This window comes from Heliangelus exortis (genome assembly GCF_036169615.1).
Source record: "Heliangelus exortis chromosome W unlocalized genomic scaffold, bHelExo1.hap1 SUPER_W_unloc_2, whole genome shotgun sequence".
Lineage (NCBI taxonomy): Eukaryota > Metazoa > Chordata > Aves > Apodiformes > Trochilidae > Heliangelus > Heliangelus exortis.
Window position 1 is genome coordinate 929,756 of NW_027285919.1, and position 23,343 is coordinate 953,098.

General features: G+C 44.4%; 1 protein-coding gene across 1 annotated transcript; it reads right to left on the minus strand.

The window, feature by feature from the left end:
* Positions 1 to 20,717: 20,717 nt before the first annotated feature.
* LOC139790608 (olfactory receptor 14C36-like) lies at positions 20,718 to 21,662 on the minus strand. Its single transcript, XM_071732482.1, has one exon. It carries the CDS (start codon positions 21,645 to 21,647, stop codon positions 20,718 to 20,720), a length of 930 nt encoding a protein of 309 aa, XP_071588583.1. The 5' UTR covers positions 21,648 to 21,662.
* Between the last annotated feature and the right edge of the window lie 1,681 nt (positions 21,663 to 23,343).

The following is a 23,343-nucleotide window of genomic DNA, read 5'->3' on the forward strand; positions in this document are numbered from 1 at the left end:
GATGGTCAGAAGGAACCACTCTGATCCAATAAAGAAGAAAAGAAAAAAGACTTGTACAAGACATGCCTTGTAGGAGATGTCCGTGTTGTCCCGAGGGAATTGGCCATGGCTTTGGGCAGAGTGGTGGAGATGGATCCCAGGTCGAGGAGGGAGAGGTTGAGGAGGAAGAAGTACATGGGGGTGTGGAGGTGGTGGTCACAGGCGATGGTGGTGATGATGAGGCCGTTGCCCAGGAGGGCAGCCAGGTAGATGCCCAGGAAGAGCCAGAAGTGCAAGAGCTGCAGCTCCCGCCTGTCTACAAATGCCAGGAGGAGGAACTACCTGATGGAGCTGCTGTTGGACATCTGCTGATTGTAAAAGGCATGGGGAGCTGTTTGAGGAAGAAACACAATAATTCAGGACACAATTCTCTGAAAAATGAGACCCAATTCCCATTCCAAATCTCCATCCTACACACACACACTTTTCCAGGAGTTCTTCCCTAAAGCCCATGGCTACAACCCTGCTTGTTGATGTTTGTGTCTGCAGCAGGGACTCTGTTCACTGGCTGGAAAGGAGTTTTCCCAGCCCTGCAATGGGGGCTTCGTGGGAATGGTGGGGACAGGGACCAATATCAGAGTAGAAATTATTCATATGCAATCATTGGTGATGCCAAAGTCTTGCATGTTCTGTGCTCTCTGCATAAAAGAGCCCACAAAACAGAAGGCAGTTTGAGAGGTTTGTTTTTTATAGCTCCCTCCATCTCCTCTGGGGAGTGTTCTTGGGGATCAGAACCCCTCAGCATTGCTGCAGCACTCAGACAGAACAGAGTGAGCAAAGAGCATTGCCTGCAGCTGCATGCAGAGAAGGGGGAGCTGGGCTGTGTCTCTGCCTCTCCCTGCTGACAGCAGAGGGACCCAGCTCAGAGCACTCAGTGTCTGACCCTTTCTCAAGGTCTCAGCACCCCGTTTCCAGCCCAGGACACACCAGGCTCATTGTGCCCCCTGGAAGGCAGCTCCCAGCTTGGACAGACAGCCCAAGGAGACAGCCCAGGGATGGAATGAGGGCATCTGATGAAGGGAGGTCAGCTCCCTGCCCAGCCTCACTCAGACTGCACTGCCCAGAGCTTCCCAGGGCAGAGCACAGCTGGACACCTCCTTGCCTGAAACCATCTGCATGGCAGGAGTCCCAAGAGCTGTGCCTGCAGCTGAAACTCCTGCTCCCAGCCTGACATCAACAGCAAGAGCAGCTGAGGGGGGCATGGAGAGAGGCAGAGGGGCACTCAGGAAAGCCTTTCCCTCCCCCAGCCCTGCACTGAAATAAATTTGAGGCTCTTTGAGCAAATGTAACCGAATAATAACTTTTATTGATTACAATAAAACAAGGATTAGGCAAGATACCCAGCGCTGGACGACAGGGGAGTCCTGCTCTACCTCCTGTCCCACACCCCAAGAGTCCACAGCTCTCTCTTATATACTCTGTCTTCCTCGTCCTTCTCGAGTTTTCTTCGAAGTACTCTGCGCATGCGTGACTTGTTGCTAGGTTGAAGCTCTCCTGTCTTCCTCAAGCATCTTCTCCCACATGCTAAAAGTTTCTTAACACTTCAAAACTCTCTAAAATTTAAAAGACACTTTAACTACGTTTTACATTGAAACAAGGACATATCTTTTAATGCGTTTACATATAATTTCAACAAGAACATAGTTGCCTTTTTCCCTATTCATAGCCAAAATAAATCAGGAACACATTCCAGCATATATTCTATCACAATCCCCCCTTTTCTCTTATCCTGATTTATTTTGATCATATCTTTGCAACTCTTTCTCAGCCAATTCCATCACTTCAGCCTGTTCCTCATCGGGTACCTGGTTATATTTAGTTCTAATAAGCATCAGATGTGCTGCTTCTAACCTTTTTTTAACGATAACAATTAGTTTGTTAAATATACAAGGCCCAAAGGTAAGTGTAAACAATAACAAAAGTAACGGTCCTGCAATAGTAGACAACAGAGTGGTAAGCCATGGAGACTGATTAAACCAGCTTTCATACCAACTTTGGTGTGACTCCCTTTCCCTCCTGCGTTGGTCCAATCTCTTTCGCAATTCACTCATAGTGTCAATTGCTACTCCAGTGTGATCTGCGTAGGAGCAACATTCCTCCCTTAATGCTACACAAAGACCCCCCTTTTGTAATAGTAATAAATCCAGACCCCTACGATTCTGTAATACAACTTCCGATAATGATCTGACAGATTTTACCAATCCATCAATCGCTTGTTCTATTTTACCTATATCCTCATCTACAGAGATTCGCAATGCTCTGAATTCCTTTTGTTGGTTAACCAATGAGGCAATTCCTGTTCCGGCACCCACCCCTCCTATAGTTAAAAGTGTTGCTATAGTAAGGGCGGTAACTGGCTCTCTTTTCTCAAGATGATGTTCTGGGGTGATGTGCTGTTCCAAAATATATTCTTTTGGATGATAAGTGATTTTTGGTATAATAGCAACCTGAATGCAATAATCATGGGTGTAGTTGAAAATTTTTAATGATAAACAGGGGGTAAGTCCTATACTGTGACATACCCAACGAGTATTAGGAGCTGGAAGCAACCAATCTGCTCGTTGCTTCTGTCCCGGATTCAATGTAGTATGATTGTACAGGTGCTCCTTGTTCTTAGGGACTGTGCCGATACATCGTCCCTGTCCTGTTACTTGAGAGAGAGTTATCCCCTGAATATTTTCCCTATTAATTTTCCAAAGACATTCTCCTGGATTTGTTCCATTTATTCTTTTCCCTTTAGCTGTCACTCCAAGAGCTTCATAAAAAGGGGGTCGAATATTGTAGCACAACCAGCAATCCTTTGCTAACGTAGGATTGGTTTTGTTTAGTAAATTGTAACTGGCTTGCATAATTTTCCAAAGAGAACCATAGCTGGAACGTTTATCGATTTCGTCTGCCGTTTCATTATTTGTTTGGGAAATACCTGATCTCCTTCCCAGTGTTCTTAGTGAGCGATTGTCCACCTTTATCTCAGGATCAGGGTCCCCTAATCCTGGATTAGGACCTATAAGTTCCGGCCCTTTGGAAACAGATTCCTTTTTTATGAGAAAATGACCACCCCTATCAGTACCTGGTTCCCACAACCTAGCTCCCCAAGTCTTTCCCACTATCCATCCCAAATCTTCTGATTGGGTGACGTTAATATAAATCCATTGACAGCTTCCTCCTTTAACAATGCTCCCTCCAGAACGCTCCGGAGGGTCACAGCCATAGGGACCCCATCCTACCCTTAAAAATCTATCTGGATTGTCAACCCGCCAATCCGAAGCAACGGTTTCACAACCCCAGTAAGCACAATAATAGTGTCCAGGATAATTGCAATACCCTTTGCCTGGATTTGAGCTGGGACAAAAATAGAAACCTAATAAATTCAAGCAAGGCTGTGTTTGCACAATATCACATAGATAGCTAGTAAAGCTAGGACCACCAGGAGTAATCTTTGTTTGAAGTACTTTTTGATCTTCCCATCATATCAAGGACCACTTAAATGGTTGGTGGGGCATGTGTATTTCAGCCTTTGCTGCTCCTATCATGACGAAATAAAATAAGGTTAAGGTGGTTAGGGGTTTAAGACCAGTGTAGCCTTGTGATGATGTTGCCCTATTCACATACCCTTGTCCTATTATAAATTGTTTCCCCAAAAAGACCTTATTCCGACGATAACGTTTGACATATTTTCGAACAACATAACAAGCTAAACAGAAATGCCATTGTTACAAACATTGGAATGACAATTTTCACAGTCTGCTCAGTCTTGACACAGATAACATCTGAAATGAGGATACGTTGTTTCTCAATTAAACCATATTCATATACTGCGTAAACATAACGTATATATTCTTTATAGCTCTTAAAAAAAAAATACAGTGTTGGATAACATCAGAGGGGCAACCTATGCTTTCAACAGTTCCTAGTCCATATTCTTTACAGCATTTTAACATTCAAATTATATTCCTTTGAATGGCATTTCACCTCCAGAGTCACAGCAAATATACCTATAATAGAACACAGTGAGCAGAGTGAGCAGAGAGAGAAACAGGGAAATAAATTTCGGTTCGTATTATATGCCAATCACAATAAAATCAGAAGGGGCGATCTTGAAGTGAGTATTCCCATGCACTCTACCTCCCTACCGGTTACGCACTGTTTCCGCTGTAAGAGTTCTTGTCTCCACACATATTATCCTTCTGTCTCACTCGTCAACTCGGTTGCGTCGAGCTACGAGGAAAGAAAATTCTTCTTGACAGCAAGGATATTCTTCAGGAGCCCTCTAGGAAATCAAAGTGCCATAATTGTTAATAGGGTTAGTAGATGCGGGTAATAGTTTTTATTTCAAAGCTCAAGCATTAATCCTCCTTCTGTTATTTATTTCCATCTATACCTTCGTCGTTGTAATTTGAATTTTAACTCTCCCGGATTTCCATCTATCTGCCACTCTGGTCCTGGTTCCTCCACTGGTCCTTTGATTCTACTAGCATGTGTCCATCCCTTTTCAGCTGTTCTAACTGCAGTCTCAGTAGTTAACAACACAAGGTAAGGACCTTCCCATTGTGGTCTTAATGTTGTCTCTTTCCATGCCCTGATCAAAACCCAATCACCTGGTTTCACACGATGCAATTTTAGGTCTAATGGTGGTCTCTGGGCTAAAATTCCCCTTTTCCATAACTCTTCCCTATATTTCATTAATGTTGTCAAATATACATTCATATTTCGATCTGTGATCATAGGATGATCCTGTGGTTCTCCCATATTATAGGGCATTCCATACAGCATTTCAAACGGTGATATTCCCATATCAGTTTGAGGTTGTGTTCTAATGTTTAGTAATGCTAGGGGCAAACATTGTATCCATGACATACGAATTTCTAGCATAAGCTTTGTTAATTGTTTCTTAATCTCTCTATTCATTCTTTCCACTCTACCAGAACTCTGCGGATGCCAAGGAGTATGATGATCCCACTGTATTCCCATTGCTTTAGTAAGATCAGTTAAAAGTGGGGACCTCTATCCAAATCAATTGTTTCTACCACTCCATATCGTGGGATAATCTGTTCTAAAAGAATTTTAATCACTGCTCGTGCTGTACCTCTTGCTGTAGGGAAAGCCTCCACATAATGGGTCAAGTGGTCTACCATTACTAATAGGTACCGGTATCTCCCGACCTTAGGTAATTCTGTAAAATCAATTTGGATGTTTGCGAATGGTCTGCGTGCTGCCGGTCGGCCTCCCTGCGGGGGTTGTCTAAGGTGGCGACTATTCACTTGCAGACAGATAGCACATCCTTTTACTACCTGTTTTGCCAAATCGTCTGCCCCTATACACATATATTTAGTAGCAAACTGATCCACCAGTCCCCGTGCTCCCCAATGAGTTACACTATGAATCCTTCTCATAATTTCAATGGCCACAGATTTTGGCACAACAGTTCTATTATCTTCTGGGAGAGTCCATTTCCCTTGAGAATTCTCTCGCAGTCCCATTGCCTCCATCTTTTGTTTCTCTGCAATAGTGAAGCTGTAAAGTTTCCACGTGTGCTCTGAAGGTGACAGAGGTTTTGCTCTGGGACCCATCCTTGGTACTGGTACTGGAAGGGACGCGGCTCTTTTGGCTTCTTGATCTGCTGCATTATTCCCTCTACTTTTAAAATCCAGCCCCCTTTGATGGCCTTTCAAATGTACAATTGCAATTTTCTCTGGACCTCTTAAAGCTCGCAAAACATCTTTAATCAATTCTCGATGTATTAAATTCTTTCCTTGTGAATTTATTAATCCTCTCTCTTCCCATATTTTACCAAAGGTATGAACTACTCCATAAGCATACTTAGAGTCAGTATAAATAGTGCCAATCTTGTTTTGCAAAAGCTGTAAGGCTCATAATACAGCATAGAGTTCACACGCCTGCGCCGACCAGGAATGGTGCAGGGGTCCTGACTCAATAACTATTAATTCCTCTCCTCCAATAATAGCATACCCTGACACTCTTTTTCCATTTATAACACGAGAAGAGCCATCTACGAACAACTTATCTCCTTCGTCCAATTCCTCTTCCTCTAAATCTGGTCTAATCTTTGTCTGTTCCTCGATGGTCACCAAACAGTCATGCATCGTACTGACATCCTCAGGTACTCCATATAAAAATTCTGCTAAGTTTTGTAAACCCGTAACCTCTAAGGATAACTTTGGAGAATCTAACAAAATTCCTTCATATTTTAAGAGTCTAGCATCTGTGATCCACTTGTCAGCTTTCTGTTGCAAAATTCCTCTGATGTTATGAGGGGAAAGTACTTTAAGTTCCCCATTGAGAGTGATTTTATTGGCCTCTTCCACAAGCAAGGCACACGCCACAATTGCCTGTAAACAAGTAGGCCATCCTTTGCTGACAGGATCTAATAATTTAGACAAATATCCTACAGGTTTCTTCTTCCCTGCCCAATCCTGGGTTAATACACCATAAGCAGTACCTGCTTCTGTATTTACAAATAGATAAAATGGCCGTTTTAAATCTGGTAAGTTAAGAACAGGGGCATTTATCAAATCATGTTGTAACCCCCTTAAATTTTTCTCATCACTTTCACTCCATTTTAATAATCCATCCTGTCCTAATTTTTCATATAAAAACTTAACCTTAGCACTATAATTCTCAATCCATTGCCTACAATATCCGACTAAACCTAAAAGCTGTCTAACTTGCCTTTTGCTTCTGGGGGGTGGCATAGAAAGAATGCCTTGTACTCTTTCAGGATCTATCTTCTTTTCTCCCTTTTTTAAATAATGCCCCAAATATTTTACTTCCTCCTCAACAAACTGTAATTTTGCCTTTGACACTTTCAACCCTTTTGCACTCAAGAAATTCAACAACTTGATACTTTCAGTACGAACCTCATCCTCAGTTTCCCCAGCCAAAAGTAAATCATCTACATACTGAATGAGAACTACTGTCTCCATCGTTTGATATTCTTGTAAAATTTGCTCTAGAGCTTGACCAAATAAGTTTGGGGATTCTGTGAACCCCTGGGGAAGAACAGTCCACCTCAATTGTTGTCTTCTGTGTGTAACTGGATCCTCCCATTCAAAAGCAAAATAATCTCTGCATCTTTCATCTAAAGGACATGTCCAAAACTCATCTTTGAGATCTATAACACTGTAATACTGCTTCTCAGGTCCCAGCCGGCTCAGCAAAGTATAGGGATTTGCTACCACTGGGAAGCGGGCTACTGTTCTTTTATTTATTTCCCTTAAATCATGGACCAACCGATATGACCCATCCACCTTCTTTACGGGCAGAATGGGAGTATTAAAAGGGGACATACAAGGTTCCAAAAGTCCTTTATCCAATAATCTGTCTATCTCTGGCTTTAACCCTGCCTTCCCTTCAGGGGAAATAGGATATTGTTTAATTCTCACTGGCACCTCAGGTTCTTTAATGGTAACCATAAAAGGAATTATATCAAGTTTTCCTATACTATCGGGGGTATACCATACTTCCGGGTTGATTTTTGCCTCATCTGCCAACCTTAAAGGACAAAGCTTTATCTGTATTTCTTTATTCACTACCTCTATATTAATACCTAGCTCTATTATCAAATCCCTTTCCAATAGATTAAAATCTGCTTCCGGAACTAACAGAAAGCTCTCTATTTTAATTTTACCATTAACCTCTATTAAAACATACTTAACTATTGGAACCTCAAAGGGTTCCCCTTTAGCCCCTACCACTTGGGCAGTTTCCTTAGAGACATTACAACCCCCAGGCAATTTCTGAACAGTTGATCGTTCTGCTCCAGTATCTACCAAAAATTCAACTTCCTCTTGCTGAGGACCTATTTTAAGTTTTATCAAGGGCTCTCGATGTTTTTGTGTCCCCAGCAGATAGAGCCCCTGACCCCCCTAATCTTCCTTAAAGATTCTTTCATCCTTCAATCTTTTCCTGCATTCCCGTCGGAAATGCCCCTTACCCCCACAATAAAAACACACACTTTCTCTCCTTTCTATCCGGGGAGTTCGTCCTTCATTCCTCTGGTCCCTCGGTCCTGCTTTGAAAAACGTTTTGGGCCTCCCGGGCCTCCCTGTCTCCCTGACTGCTGCTACCATCATCCGTACTTGTTTTCGATGATTTTCTTCGTCCCTCCTAACATATACCTTCTGTGCTTCCCGCAGCAACTCATCCAAACCCCTGTCTTGCCAATTCTCTATTTTTTCTAGTTTCTTTCGGATATCATCCCATGATTTTGCCACAAATTGCGTTTTTAACAAAGCCTGCCCCAACTGATTTTCTGGGTCTAACCCAGAATACATTTGTAAATTTTTTCTCAGGCGTTCTAGCCACTCAGTAGGCGTTTCATCCTTCCTCTGTCTCTCGTTGAACGCCTTGTTAATATTTTGTCCCCTAGGCACTGCCTCCCGAATCCCCTGTATTATAATTCCCCTTAAGTCCTGCATATTAACCCGATGGTCCTGTTGTTGATGGTTCCAATTTGGATCCTGTAACGGCCATTTAGTATCCGCTAAAGGACCTTGAACATGTTGCGCATCCCAAATTCGCATCCCTGCCCGTCTGATCATATTTCGTTCTTCGGAGGTAAACAAAATATTCAATATAGCCTGTAACTCTCCCCACGTATAAATGCTGGGTCCTAAAAACTGATCTAATTTCTCTGCTACTCCCAGGGGGTCTTCTAAAAGATTCCCCATTTCTTTCTTGAATTCCCGCACATCTCCCGTACTTAGGGGAACTGATACAAAACCTATAACGGGATTTGGACCTGGGCCTCCAATAGGCATTTCCCTAAGTGGGTACAAATTATGCTGTTGTTTCTGAGCCCGTTTCTGGGTTATGGGCCCTTGTACCTCACTAACAGATTCAGGATGGTTTTCTACGGGGGGTAGTGCATTAGGGGGTGAGGGGTTATCCAGAGGGGGTACATATGGGGGAGGAATTAATGAGGCCTCTTCCTCCTCCCTATTCTTCCCTTTCTTTTTCTCATTTAAAGGAAGCAAGAGAGCAGGTTCCGTACTGCCTGGTCTAGTTAGCCACACACTCGCATAATCACTCTCTTCCTGACTGAAAGGGGTTTTACCGTTTACCCATAAATTCAGCTTCTGTTTTACCCAATCCTCTGAGGACCCAAACATGGGCCAAGAGACATTCTGAAATATCTCCTTCCCTCCCCACACTGTCACACAATAACAAATAATTTTTGCTCTATCCTTATTCTCTGTATTGGGATAAAGTTTCCAGTTATCTAACATAAATCCCAACGGACTATCCCTAGGTACTGGTGGAATTTTTATGGATTTTTGGGGCTCACTCTTTTTTTTCCGGGGCGACTCCAATCGACAATATATCACTCGCTTCCCCTTGTTCATGGCTCACGCCCTCGCGGGCAATGAGAACCACACTACTGAGGGTCCGCACTTGCTTGGGGAATCCGAGCTGCCGGTTCCCCTCTCACACACACACACCACTCACTGCGCCTCCGGGATACCTGACCCAAACCGGACGGATCCCCTTCGCAAATACTCACGCGTCCCGCGTCTTCGTCCGGATCTTTGTGCACAAAGTTTACAGGGTCTACCGGCCCCCTTTTGCCTAATACCTTGAATTTAGGTTCGTCGGTGCAACCGGGACAGGAGCTGGATTACCAGGGCCGCCAAATAACAGGCGGGGGCTCCCTCCCCTGGTAGGACCAAGAATCCGGTCCGGGGTTGCATCCGAGTCATGGCACCAAATTGAAATAAATTTGAGGCTCTTTGAGCAAATATAACCGAATTAATAACTTTTATTGATTACAATAAAACAAGGATTAGGCAAGATACCCAGCGTTGGACGACAGGGGAGTCCCGCTCTACCTCCTGTCTCACCCGAGAGTCCACTCCTCTCCCTTATATACTTTGTCTTCCTCGTCCTTCTCGAGTTTTCTTCGAAGTACTCCGCGCATGCGTGACTTGTTGCTAGGTTGAAGCTCTCCTGTCTTCCTCAAGCATCTTCTCCCACATGCTAAAAGTTTCTTAACACCTCAAAACTCTCCAAAATTTAAAAGACACCCCAACCACGTTTTACATAGAAACAAGGACATATCTTTTAATGCGTTTACATATAATTTCAACAAGAACACAGTTGTCTTTTCCCTATTCATGGCCAAAATAAATCAGGAACACATTCCAGCATATATTCTATCACATGTATGAAATGTGTATCCTATGTGTATCTCCTAGCTGTATGAAAAAGTACTGTACCACGTACCACACTCTATACAGAAGACCATATCACAATTTTGGTTTGTAAGCAGCTCTTACCAGGAATGAACCACAGAGCAACACTAATCCCAGATAAAAAGCCACAGATCACACACCCTGAATAGCAAAAGTACAGCATGATTGGTTTAATTTCCACCCCTGTAAAATTTCCAAAGAAAATAGTTTGATTATTACTCAGCGGAGCCATCTGGGTATCCTCCCACTGAAAACAATATAAAAACTATTCATTTAAATGAGCTGATATTTCAACTGGTCTCTAGCTAATTAGCTTAAGCTCCACGTTGGGCTCCAATAAATCTGTCAGGGTTTAAAACTGGGCTGGCAATTAACCAAATGACAGAAGCTCTGTATTAATGCCCTTCCCCACCCTAATACAGAAAGGAGAAAAAGGAAGAGAGACTTATGGGTTGGAAACTAAACTACACAGCTTCAATGAAACAGTAATGATAAAATGAAAAATTAATAAATATACACAAATATACAGAAAAATGGTACCATGTTCCTTCCCTCTCACCCCAATAAGTTTATTGTCACAACCAAGGCTCAAGGGCAGCCCTGGGAAAGTCCAGGCTGGACTCCTGGGGTCAGCAGTCCTGGTTTAATCCCAGATCAGTTGTATGGGTGATGGTGGGGTGATCATTGCCATCTTGGGTTCCTCCCTCCTTGTCCTTCAGTTTAAAGCCTTTTTAAAGCAGTTTAAAGAAGGAGCTGCAGGCATGGACAGTGTAGGGCAGCCTGCAGGAGAGGAGGCCAAGGGCTTTGGAAGGCTGAAAGGCCCAGCAGGACCAAGGGCTTTGTCACCTCAGACATGGCAGCTGCCTCAACCACCATGGTGTATCAGGAGTCATTTTGTCTTGAAGCTCTGGATTTTCTTTCCCCTTCTTTGGGAGGTCAGGATGTGTCAGAATTTTTCTTTATTACTCTTTTTCATACTCTACTGTCCCCAGGAATAGTCCTGACCCACAAGTGAGGGATGAGCTCTGCCTTCCCATTTCCTGGGGTTCAGAGTTTGGCCTGACTAATCCATAAAAGAAATAAATAAATAAATTCATAAACAAACAAATAAATAAATATCTCTGGCTTCAGAGCCACCTATACAGAATATTTGCCTCCATGCAATCATGGCCTCCAGTGACCTTGACTAACAAGTGTCTGGGGAGGCTTTGTCAGTAATGGGACCCAATGGGGCCAGTCAGTGCTTCACAATAACTTTGTTTTTTGTTTTGGCTTTAACTTCTAAAGACATTTTTTTTAAGTCTCCTGTCAGTACCTCTGGCACCAGGGGGCCCATGACAATACTGAGCAGCCATGAGTCACCCTGTAGTGTTTTTATTGTTCAAGACTTGGACATCTAATTGGAGAGGTTCCAGCGCGGAGGAAGATAACAAAGAGCATATAATAAAAATTATTGAAAAGTTCTATTTTACTGGTTTTCAGCTTCGGAATTGTATATTCAACTGGTATTGGTGCAGAGGGTCTCTGAAAGAGGCCTGGACAGTGAGGAGAAACCTTTGAGATCCAACGCTTCATGGAGAACATTGTTCCTCACCTCCCCAAACACAACATTGCTCTCATTGGCTCCCTGGGAAGGCTCTGGGATAATTTGCCTCCACCACCTTGTCACCACCACCTTGTCACCACCCCCTTGTCAGTGCCACCACTTGTACCCTCCATCCAGCAGCTGCTGCTCGCTCAGCTCCCTCCTGTCCCCACGCTGCCACTTGATCCCCACCCACCCACCCCGCATGGCACCAGCATCACCGGGGTCTCTGCGGGGAGCCCCGAGTGCTGGCAGCGATTGTCCTGTCACACAATGAGGGGATGGGGGCAGCGGCAGCGAGCCCGTTCCTGCCCTGCCTGCAGGACACCTTCCCTTAGGGGCAGGAGGAGCAATGCATGACAAGTGTCCCTTTCCAAAAGCGCGCAGCAGCCTCTCTTTCCTACGGCAGCTGCTTTCTGCACTGCCATCAAGAACGCCCTGCAGGCTGCACTTTGCATTTCCCCCTCAGAAAGGGAATGCTCCTTCTTGGCATCACCCAGCATGGACAGAATGTCCTCAGGTAGAAAGAAAAAGAAACAAAAAAGATACAAAATTGGTAACCTCCCGGGGACTGGGAGGGACTGGGAGGGACTGTGAGGGATTGGGAGGGACTGGGAGGGGATTGGGGGGGACTGGGAGGAGCTGGGAGGGATTGGGAGGGGTTGGGAGAGAACAGAGAGAGACTTCCGGAGGGCAGATTTTGGCCTATTCAGAGGACTAGTTCAGAGTATACCCTGGGAAACTGCCCGTGGAAACAAAGGAGTCCAGCAGGGATGGACCTACTTCAAGGAGCAAGGTCTGAAAGCACAGGAGCAGCTGTCCCAGTGTGCCGAAAGGCAAGCCGGCAGGGAAGACGACCGGTCTGGCTGCACTGGGAGACTGAAAGAAATTAGGGTTAAGAAGAGGGTCTACCAATTATGGAAAAAGGGGCTAACTACTCAGGAGGAATTTAGGAACATAGTTAGGTCATGTAGAAAGAAAATTAGAGAGACAAAGGCACAACATGAACTGAATCTCGCCACCTCTTTTAAGGATAACAAAAAGTCCTTCTATAGATACATCAACAGCAAAAGAAGGGGCAAGGAAAACATCCATTCTTTACTGGACACAGGTGGGAATATAGTTGTCAAAGATGAAGAAAAGGCTGAGGTATTTAACACCTTTACCTCAGTTTTCAACAGAAAGACAGGTTATCCTGAGGATAGGTGGCTTCTGGAGCTTACAGAAGGTGACAAGAATCTAAACAGCTCCCCTGTAATCCAGAAGGAAACAGTCAGCAACCTATTGAACTGCTTGGATCCCCACAAGTCTATGGGACCAGATGGGATCCACCCAAGGGTGATGAGAGAGCTGGCAGAAGAGCTCACCAAGCCTCTCTCTATCATCTACCAACAGTCCTGGCTCACTGGGGACATCCCAGATGATTGGAAGTTGGCGAATGTCACGCCAATCCACAAAAAGGGCTGGAAGGAGGACCCAGGAAACTACAGGCCTGTCATCCTGACCTCAGAGCCTGGCAGGGTTATGGAGCAGATCATCCTCAGTGTAATCACACAGCACCTGCAGGATGGACAGGGGATCAGACCCAGCCAGCACGGGTTTAGGAAGGGCAGGTCCTGTCTGACCAACCTGATCTTCTTTTATGATCAGGTGACCCACCTGGTGGATGAGGGGAAGGCTGTGGATGTGGTCTATCTGGACTTCAGCAAGGCCTTTGACACCGTCTCCCACAGCATTCTCCTGAAAAAGCTGTCAGCCCACAGCTTGGACAGGGGCACTCTGCGGTGGGTTAATAACTGGCTGGAGGGCCGGGCCCAGAGAGTGGTGCTGAACGGTGCTGCATCCAGTTGGCAGCCGGTCACTAGTGGTGTCCCCCAGGGATCAGTGCTGGGCCCAGTGCTGTTTAATATCTTCATTGATGATTTAGATGAAGGGATTGAGTCCACCATCAGCAAATTCGCGTACAACACTAAGCTGGGGGGGAGTGTGGATCAGCTGGAAGGCAGGAGGATTCTGCAGAGGGACCTGGACAGACTGGAGAGTTGGGCTGATTCCAATGGGATGAGGTTCAACGTCCAAGTGCCGGGTCCTGCACTTTGGCCACAACAACCCCATGCAGCGCTACAGGCTGGGGACAGAGTGGCTGGAGAGCAGCCAGGCAGAAAGGGACCTGGGAGTCTGGATTGCCAGGAAGCTGAAGAGGAGCCAGCAGTGTGCCCAGGTGGCCAAGAAGGCCAATGGCATCCTGGGCTGGCTCAGGAACAGCGTGGCCAGCAGGTCCAGGGAAGGGATTCTGCCCCTGTGCTCAGCCCTGGGGAGGCCACACCTCGAGTCCTGTGTCCAGTTCTGGGCCCCTCAGTTCAGGAAGGATATCGAGGTCCTAGAGCAGGTCCAAAGGAGGCAACCAGGCTGGTGAAGGGACTCAAGCACAGATCCTATGAGGAGAGGCTGAGGGAGCTGGGGCTGTTCAGCCTGAAGAAGAGGAGGCTCAGGGGAGACCTCATCACTCTCTACAACTCCCTGAAAGGAGGCTGGAGCCAAGTGGGGGTTGGTCTCTTTTCCCAGATGACTTTCAACAAGACAAGAGGGCACAAGAGGTCTCAAGTTGTGCCGGGGGAGGTTTAGGTTGGACATTAGAAAGAATTTTTTTACAGAGAGGGTGCTCAGCCATTGGAATGGGCTGCCCAGGGAAGGGGTGGATTCTCCATCCCTGGAGATATTTCCAAAGAGCCTGGATGTGGCACTCAGTGCCATGGGCTGGGAACCACGGGGGGAGTGGAGCAAGGGTTGGACTTGATGAGCTCTGAGGTCCCTTCCAACCCAGCCAGTTCCAGGATTCTGTGATTCTATGATTCTGTGATTGTATGACTAGGAGGAAACTGGGAGGGGATTGGGGGAAGTGGGAGGGAACTGGGAGGGATTGGGGGGGGATTGGGGGGAAATGGGAGGGAACTGGGAGGGATTGGGGGAAGTGGGAGGGAACTGGGAGGGATTGGGAGGGGATTGGGAGGGGATTGGGTGGGATCGGGAGGGAACTGGGAGAGACTGGGAGGGAACTGGGAGGGGTTGGGAGGGAAATGGGAGGGGGTTGGGAGGGGATGGGGAGGGACTGGGAGGGATTGGGAGGGACTGGGAGGGGATTGGGGGGAAATGGGAGGGGTTGGGAGTGAAATGGGAGGGGATTGGGAGGGGATGGGGGGGAACTGGGAGGGATTGGGAGTGAACTGGGAGGGACTGGGAAGGGATTGGGGGGAAATGGGAGAGAACTGGGAGGGATTGGGAGGGATTGGGAGGGACTGGGAGTGAACTGGGAGGGACTGGGAGGGGACTGGGGGAAATGGGAGGGAACTGGACGGATTGGAAGGGGTTGGGAGGGAACTGGGAGGGACTGGGAGGGACTGGGAGGCAAATGAGAGTGAGTTGGAGCCAACTGGGAGCAAATGGGAGGGATTTGGAGTCAACTGGGAGGGACTGGGAGAGACTGGGAGGGGATTGGGGTCAACTGGGAGGGACTGGGACCCATTGGAAGTCAACTGGGAGCAACTGGGATGGATGGGAAGGGACTGGTTTATACTGGTGTGTACTGGCCTGTACTGGTTTAACTGGCCTATAATGGTGTATAGTACTTATACTGGTTTATACTCATCTGTACTGGTTTGTACTGGTCTGTACCGGTTTACACTGGTCTGTAGTGGTTATACTGGTTTATACTGGTCTGTACTGGTCTATACTGGTCTATACTGGTTTATACTGGTTATAGTGGTTATAATGGTTCATACTGGTCTATACTGGTTTACTGGTTAACAGTGGTCTGTACTGTTTTGTACTGGTCTATACTGCTCTCTACTGGTTATACTGGTCGATGCAAGTCTATACTGGTTTATACTGGTAATAATGGTTATACTGGTTTATACTGGCCTATGCTGGTCTATACTGGTTAGTACCTCATATTCATTTATACTGGATATAGTGCTCTATACAGGTCTGTACTGGTCTATATTGGTTGTACTGGTATATACTGGTTATACTGGTCTATACTGGTCTATACTGGTCTATAGTAGTCTGTACTGCTCTATACTGGTATATACTCGTTAAACTGGTGTATACTTGTCTATATTGGCTATACTGGTTTATTCTGGCCTATACTAGCCTATACCAGTCTATACTGGTTTGTACTGCTTATATTCGTTTATACTGGTTATACTTGTTTATGCTGGTGAAACTGGTCTATACTGGCCTAAACTGGTCTATACTGGTTTATACTGGTATATACTGGTCTATACTGGTTCTACTGGTCTATACTGGTCTATACCGGTTTATACAGGTTTATACTGGTCTACACTGGTTATACCGGTTTATACTGATTTATACTGGTCTGTACTGGTCTATACTGGTTATACTGGTTTATTCTGGTCTGTCCAGGTCTGTACTGGTTTTTAGTGGTCGATACTGGTCTATACTGGTTATATTGGTTTATAGTGGTTATATTGGTTTATACTGGTCTATACTGGTCTGTACTGGTTTTTAGTGGTCGATACTGGTCTATACTGGTTATACTGGTTTCTCGTGGTTATATTGGTTTATACTGGTCTATACTGGTTATACTGGTTTCTCGTGGTTATATTGGTTTATACTGGTCTGTACTGTTTTTTACTGGTCTAAACTGGTCTATACTGGTTTATACTGGTTTATACTGGTCTGTACTGGTTTTTACAGGTTGATAATGGTCTATAATGGTTATACTGGTTTATCGTGGTTTATACAGGTTTATACTGGTCTATCCTGGTTATACTGGTCGATACTGGTTTATACTGGTTTATACTAGTTTATACTGGTCTATATTGGTCTTTACTGGTTATACTGTTTGATACTGGTCTATACTGGTCATAATGATTTATACTGGTTTTACAGGTTTATAATGGTCTATACTGGTTTATACTGGTTTATAAAGGCTTATACAGGTCTATACTGTTATATTGGTTTTTACTGGTAATACTGGTTTATACTGGTCTTTACAGGTCTACACTGGTTTATGTTGGTTATACTAGTTTATAGTGCTTAAACTGGTTTTTACTGGTCTATACTGGTTTATACTGGTTTATACTGCTCTATACAGTTTATACTGGTCTACACTGGTCCATAGTGGTCTGTACTGGTCTATACTGGTTATGCTTGTTTATACTGGTCTATACTGGTTTATACTGGTTTCTACTGGCATATACTGGTCTTTACTGGTTATAACTGCTTATATTCGTTTATACTGGCTATATTGGTCTATACTGGTGTATACTGGTTTATAATGGTCTATACGGGTTTGTACTGGTCTATGCTGCTCTATACTGGTCTATACAGGTCTATACCGGTTTATACTCGTTATAGTGGTCATACTGGTTTCTATTGGTTTATACTGGTTTATACTGGCCTATACTGGTCTGTACTCATTTATACTGCTTATATTCTTGTACACTGGTTATACCGGTCTGCACTGGTCTATACAGGTCTATATAGGTTTATACTGGTTTTACTTATTAAACTGGTCTATACCGGTTTATACTGCTTATATTAGTTTGTACAGTTATACTGGTCTATACTTGCTATACTGGTTTCTACTGATGTATACTGTTTTTTACTGGTTTATAGTGGTCCATACTGTTTGTACTGGTCTATACTGCTCTATACTGGTTATACTGGTCTATAGAGGTCTATACTGGTTTATACTCGTTATAGTGGTTATACTGGTTTATACTGGTTTCTACTGGGCTATACTGGTCTATACTGGTTTATATGGTTTATATTCATTTATACTGGTTATAGTGGTTTATACTCATCCATACAGGTCTATATAGGTTTATACTGGTTTTACTGATAAAACCGGTCTATACTGGTCTATGCTGGTATATACTGTTTTACACTGTTTATATTTGTTTATACTGGTTATTCTGGTCTATACTAGTTTATAATGCTTATAGTGGTCTATCCTGGTTTATACAGGTTTATACTGGTCTATACTGTTTGATACCGGTTTATTCTGGTCTGTACTGGTCTATACTTGTTTGTATTGGTTTATACTGTTTTTTTCTGGTTTATACTCATCTGTACTGGTCTATACTGGTTTGCACAGGTTTATTCTGGTCTATACTGTATTTATTAAATTTATTATTATATACTGTATATTTAATCTTACATATTTCAATAATACTTATAATAATAATAATAATGTTTATAATATAATGTTATATACAATACATAATGATATATAATAATAAATATATAATATATATCATATATAATAGGTAATAGATAATATATTCAAATATACAAATATAATATACAATAAATTATATTATATTAATTATTATTACTATGTATTAATATTATTTATATTGTTATTTATTACTGTACTTTATTATTTATCATTATTATTTAATTCATTATATTTATTTTATAATGATATATATAATTTTATTATTTTATTCCTTATTTATTATATACTATATACCATTATTTATTCTATATTTTTAAAAAACATTATTACTTATTATTATATACTTATTATTATTATATTTTTATTTATTATATACACATTGTATATATAGTACTAAATATATCATATATAGTATATCTATACTATATATATTACATAGTGTATGTTTATTATATAATTTATTATTAGTATTAAAATTTAATTTTTAGTCATTATATATGTATTATGTATTATATTTTTATATGTTAGTATTTATTATTATATAATTTAAATCATTATTATTAATTTATTATTTCTTAATTTATCTATTTGTTATATCTGTTATTATATATTATATGTATTATTCTATATCAATATTCTTATTTGAATTACTTATAATCATTTATTCGTATAATTTTCATATTTATTATTATTATTTACATCGTTATAGTTTTATTATGTTCTTAAATTAATTATTATAATTTATTTATTTATTTTCTTATTTTTATTCTTTAAATGCTATTATTTATTATATAATTTATTTCTTATTTATTATTCTTTGTTTATTCTTTATTTTTATTCTGTATTTTTATTAATGTTTTTTTATTATTTTTTAATTATAATTATTTATCATTTATCTAATTATTTTATGCATTTATTTATTTTTTCTTTTATTTTAAGATTCTATTTAACAATTATATAATTTAATTAATTTTAATCACTTTTCGTTTTTACTCTCCATTTGATTTCTCTGAATAATCCCCCCCCCCGGCCTCATTTCCAGCTTTGGAGCCCCCAGTAGAGGGCGGCGAATCAGCGTTAATTGGGCAGCACTTTAATTGGGGAACTAAAGGGGGAGGAGGGGTTTGGTTACGAGCATCACTGGGGGGAACCGAGGGGAGAGGGGCACATGGGAACTTGCTTCAGATTCCTTCCAGTCCTGCACCCAAGTCACCGATGAAGATGTTGAAGAGGACTGGGCCAAGGATGGAGCCCTGCAGGACCCCACTAGTGACCGGTCACCAGCCTGATGTGACCTCATTCACTGTCACTCTTTGTGCTCCACCTGTGAGCCAGTTGCTCACCCATCACATAGCACGGTTGTCCAGCTCTCTGATGGACATTTTATCCAGGAGGATGCTATGAGAGACAGTACCAAAAGCCTTCCTGAAGTCCAGAAATATTACATCCACGTGCTTCCCTTGATCAGCTAGGTGGGTTACCCTGTCATAAAAGTTTTGACCCACTAGGATCCCCAAGTCTTTCTCTGCAGGGCTGCTCTCAGTCATTCATCTCCCAGACTTTACTGACAGTGGGGATTTCCTCCTCCCAGGAGCAAGACCTTGCACTTGGCCTTGTTGAACTTCATGAGGTCTGCACAGACCTAGTCCTCAAACCTGTCCAGGTCCCTCTGGTTGTCATCCCTACCCTCAAGTGAATCAACTCAGCCCCTGAGCTTGGTGTCATCTGCAAACTTGATGAGGATTCACTTGATCCTACCATCCCTGTCACTAATGAAGATATTAATTAGTACTGAGGACATCCACTACTATTTAGAAGGTATATTTGCAATCAGAAGGTACATCCTTCATTAATGGCATTCCCCTTGAACCTTATCCATTGACCATAACTGTCTGCGTGAGGTCATCCAGCCATTTCCTTGCTGATCCTACTGTCCATCCATCAAACACATCTCCCTCCAATTTAGCAATGAGAATGCTGTAGGGGATCACATCAAGTCTTGGTAGATGATGTCTGCAGCTCTTCCCTTCTCCACTGCTGCAATTACTCCATGGCAGAAGGCCAGGAGGGTGGTGAGGCTCAGTGTGCCCTTTGTGAAGCAGCGTTGGCTTCCTCAGACCACCTCCCTCTCCCCCATACATTTTGATATGGCTTCCAGGAGGATCTGTTCCATGATCTGACATCTCTTGAACACTAAAATGGACTTCTGACCCAGTCATCCTGATTTTTGTCATGTGACAAAGATATTGGGGAAAAAGTGATTTTAATATAGAAGTTGTGACTTAATAGGATTTGATGTCAAGGATTGTTCTGTTACTATGTGGAAGGGGTATGTAGGGGTTACAACTGGAGTGGCTGACACAGGGATCTGAGGCACTGATTTATAGAACACAGTGGAAATGGAGCCAAGACAGGGTTGGAGTGATTTGTTCAGAGATAAGGGAAAAGCATGAGGAAGGAAAATTTTTCCAAAAAGCTTTGTTTAACACTAGAAAGGAAGATACAGGAAATGGTATGAACAATGAGATTTATTTGTGCACAGCATTACAATGTGTAAAAGAGAGAAAACACCTCCACCCCCAGCAGCTCCATAAAGCAGGCTGAGTCTGTTGTAAGACACATCATTAATGCTATGAGACACATTATCAATTACATGCACGATAAATTGAGCTTTTTATTACTTGAGAAAAATTCCTGTTGTGAGTTTCCTAACAGCACCCTTGAGCTCTTGGTTCCTCATGCTGTAGATGAGGGGGTTCACTGCTGGAGGAACCACCGAGTACAGAACTGCCACCACCAGGTCCAGGGATGGGGAGGAGATGGAGGGGGGCTTCAGGTAGGCAAAGATGCCAGTGCTGATAAACAGGGAGACCACGGCCAGGTGAGGGAGGCACGTGGAAAAGGCTTTGTGCCTTCCCTGCTCAGAGGGGATCCTCAGCACAGCCCTGAAGATCTCCACATAGGACACCACGATGAAAACAAAACACCCAAATCCAAAACAGCAACCTACAACCACAACCCAAATTTCCCTGAGGTAGGAGTGTGAGCAGGAGAGCTTGAGGATCTGGGGGATTTCACAGAAGAACTGGTCCAGGGCATTGCCCTGGCAGAGGGGCAGGGAAAATGTATTGGCTGTGTGCAGCAGAGCAGTGAGAAACCCAGTGCCCCAGGCAGCTGCTGCCATGTGGACACAAGCTCTGCTGCCCAGGAGGGTCCCATAGTGCAGGGGTTTGCAGATGGCCACGGAGCGGTCGTAGGACATGATGGTCAGGAGATAAAACTCTGCTGTGATGAAGAAGAAAAAGAAAAAGACCTGTGCAGCACATGCCTTGTAGGAGATGTCCGTGTTGTCCCAGAGTGAATTGGCCATGGCTTTGGGCAGAGTGGTGGAGATGGATCCCAGGTCGAGGAGGGAGAGGTTGAGGAGGAAGAAGTACATGGGGGTGTGGAGGTGGTGGTCACAGGCGATGGTGGTGATGATGAGGCCGTTGCCCAGGAGGGCAGCCAGGTAGATGCCCAGGAAGAGCCAGAAGTGCAAGAGCTGCAGCTCCCGCCTGTCTGCAAATGCCAGGAGGAGGAACTGCCTGATGGAGCTGCTGTTGGGCATCTTATGCCACCACGAATATTGACCTTTTAGTGAAAGAAAAAAAAAAAAAAAAAAAAAAAGGGAGAAGTTAGGGCAGTGTTAATTCAAAAAACATTTAAAAATTTCTGCTAGAGAAACACAAACAGCTTCTCCCATGTCATGAACACCTATGGAACGCCCCTTTCAAACACCCTGGCTTGTCATGGATGAAATTCCAAAAAGGAGGAGGAGGCGTCTGTGCTGCCCTACAGCAGCTGGTAAAAAAGAATAGGGGGGGATCTCAGATTAAATCCAGTCTTAAATTCAAGATCTGTACATCATTGTCACCCCAATGCATCACCAGACTGCAGAGAAAAGGTGATGGTATACAGCATGGTTTGCTTTGGAATAGTTTCTCAAAAACACATGAGGAAAATTATAATGCAGGAGCCCCTGGTGTTTCTGCTGCTCTGCAAGTGAAACCCTGATCGTGCTGAGAGGCAAAGGGACTGTCCCTTAGGGCAGAGTGAGGACAGCCGCTCTGTCCATCAGTCCTGCTCTCAGCTGCACAAAGAGGCAAAGACCCTAAAGACGGGGTATCCTCACGGGAGGGTGGGCTGACCCCCAGTCCCACACTCTGCAGTCCCCACAGCCCTAAATCTCAGGTAGTTTGGATGCCTTTCATCCATGGACACAGCAGAAGGACAGGACCTGCAGTATAAGTGTCTGAGCTGCACCCGAATCCTCACACCTCAGCCCAGCAAAAACCAGGGGAAGAACAAGGGCAGCAGCAGCAGCAGGGGCAAGAGGGGAACCTGCTAAAGTTCTGCTGCCAAGAGGGTCAGGACAGGGAGACACAGGCTGAGACTCCAGCATTTCTCCTCTCTGGTGGGGGAGAGGGCTGCTGGAGGGATCCTCAGAATTCAGTGCCCATGATCTGAAGGGCTGGGGGACTGTGCTGTGTGACAAAGAGCAGGGTTTAGCTCTAGGGAGGGCAGCAGCTCTGCAGGGGATGGCTGGGAGGTGCAGGAATGCCCCCTGCCATCATCTTCCAGGCAACAGCTCCCTCTCCATCCCTGCCCATCTCTGCTGCCTGCAGCTCTTTCTCTGTCCCCAGCTCTCCTCCCTGTCAGAGCTCACAGCCCCCATCCCACCCACTGAGTGCTCAGCTCTGCCCTGCAGACCCCTCCTGGCAGCAGCAGGACCTGTCCAGGGGCATCCCTGTGTGTGCAGGGTCTCTGGAGCAGATTATAAAAGTGCTGAGGAGAACTGGGGTCTCTGTGCCTTCTGCAGAGTGCAGAAAGAGCTTTCCATGCCCTGGAGAGACAAGTGGAAGCAGAGCCTGAGGAGAGCCCAGACTGGAGCAGGAAAGGCCTGCCCTGGAGAGACTCCTGAAAAGTCCCCCCAGAAATCTTCTGGGCATCAGCTGGAGCTGTGAGCAGCCCTGAGCAATTCATCCCTCTCTCAGCAGCACCAGGAGCCTGTCTTGTGCTCCCAGTCTCCTGCCAGCCACAGCTTCTGCCAGCACCAGGGAGCTCCCCGGGCAGGCTGAGAGCTGCCCCTGGCAGGCAGGCAGGCAGCAGAGTCCCTGCCCCAGCACACAGCCCCTGGGCTGCAGGACCCTGCTCTGAAGGACAGCCCTGGCCACCCCTGCCTGCACACACCCCCTCCCTCCTCTTCACAATTCCCCTTCCACCTCCAGCTCCTTCCCCCCTTCCAGCTCCCAGCAGCTCTGGCT

What these genes read in the sequence shown, in the direction of transcription:
- LOC139790608 (XM_071732482.1), bottom strand. Translation starts at nt 21,647, where the DNA reads ATGCCCAACAGCAGCTCCATCAGGCAGTTCCTCCTCCTGGCATTTGCA.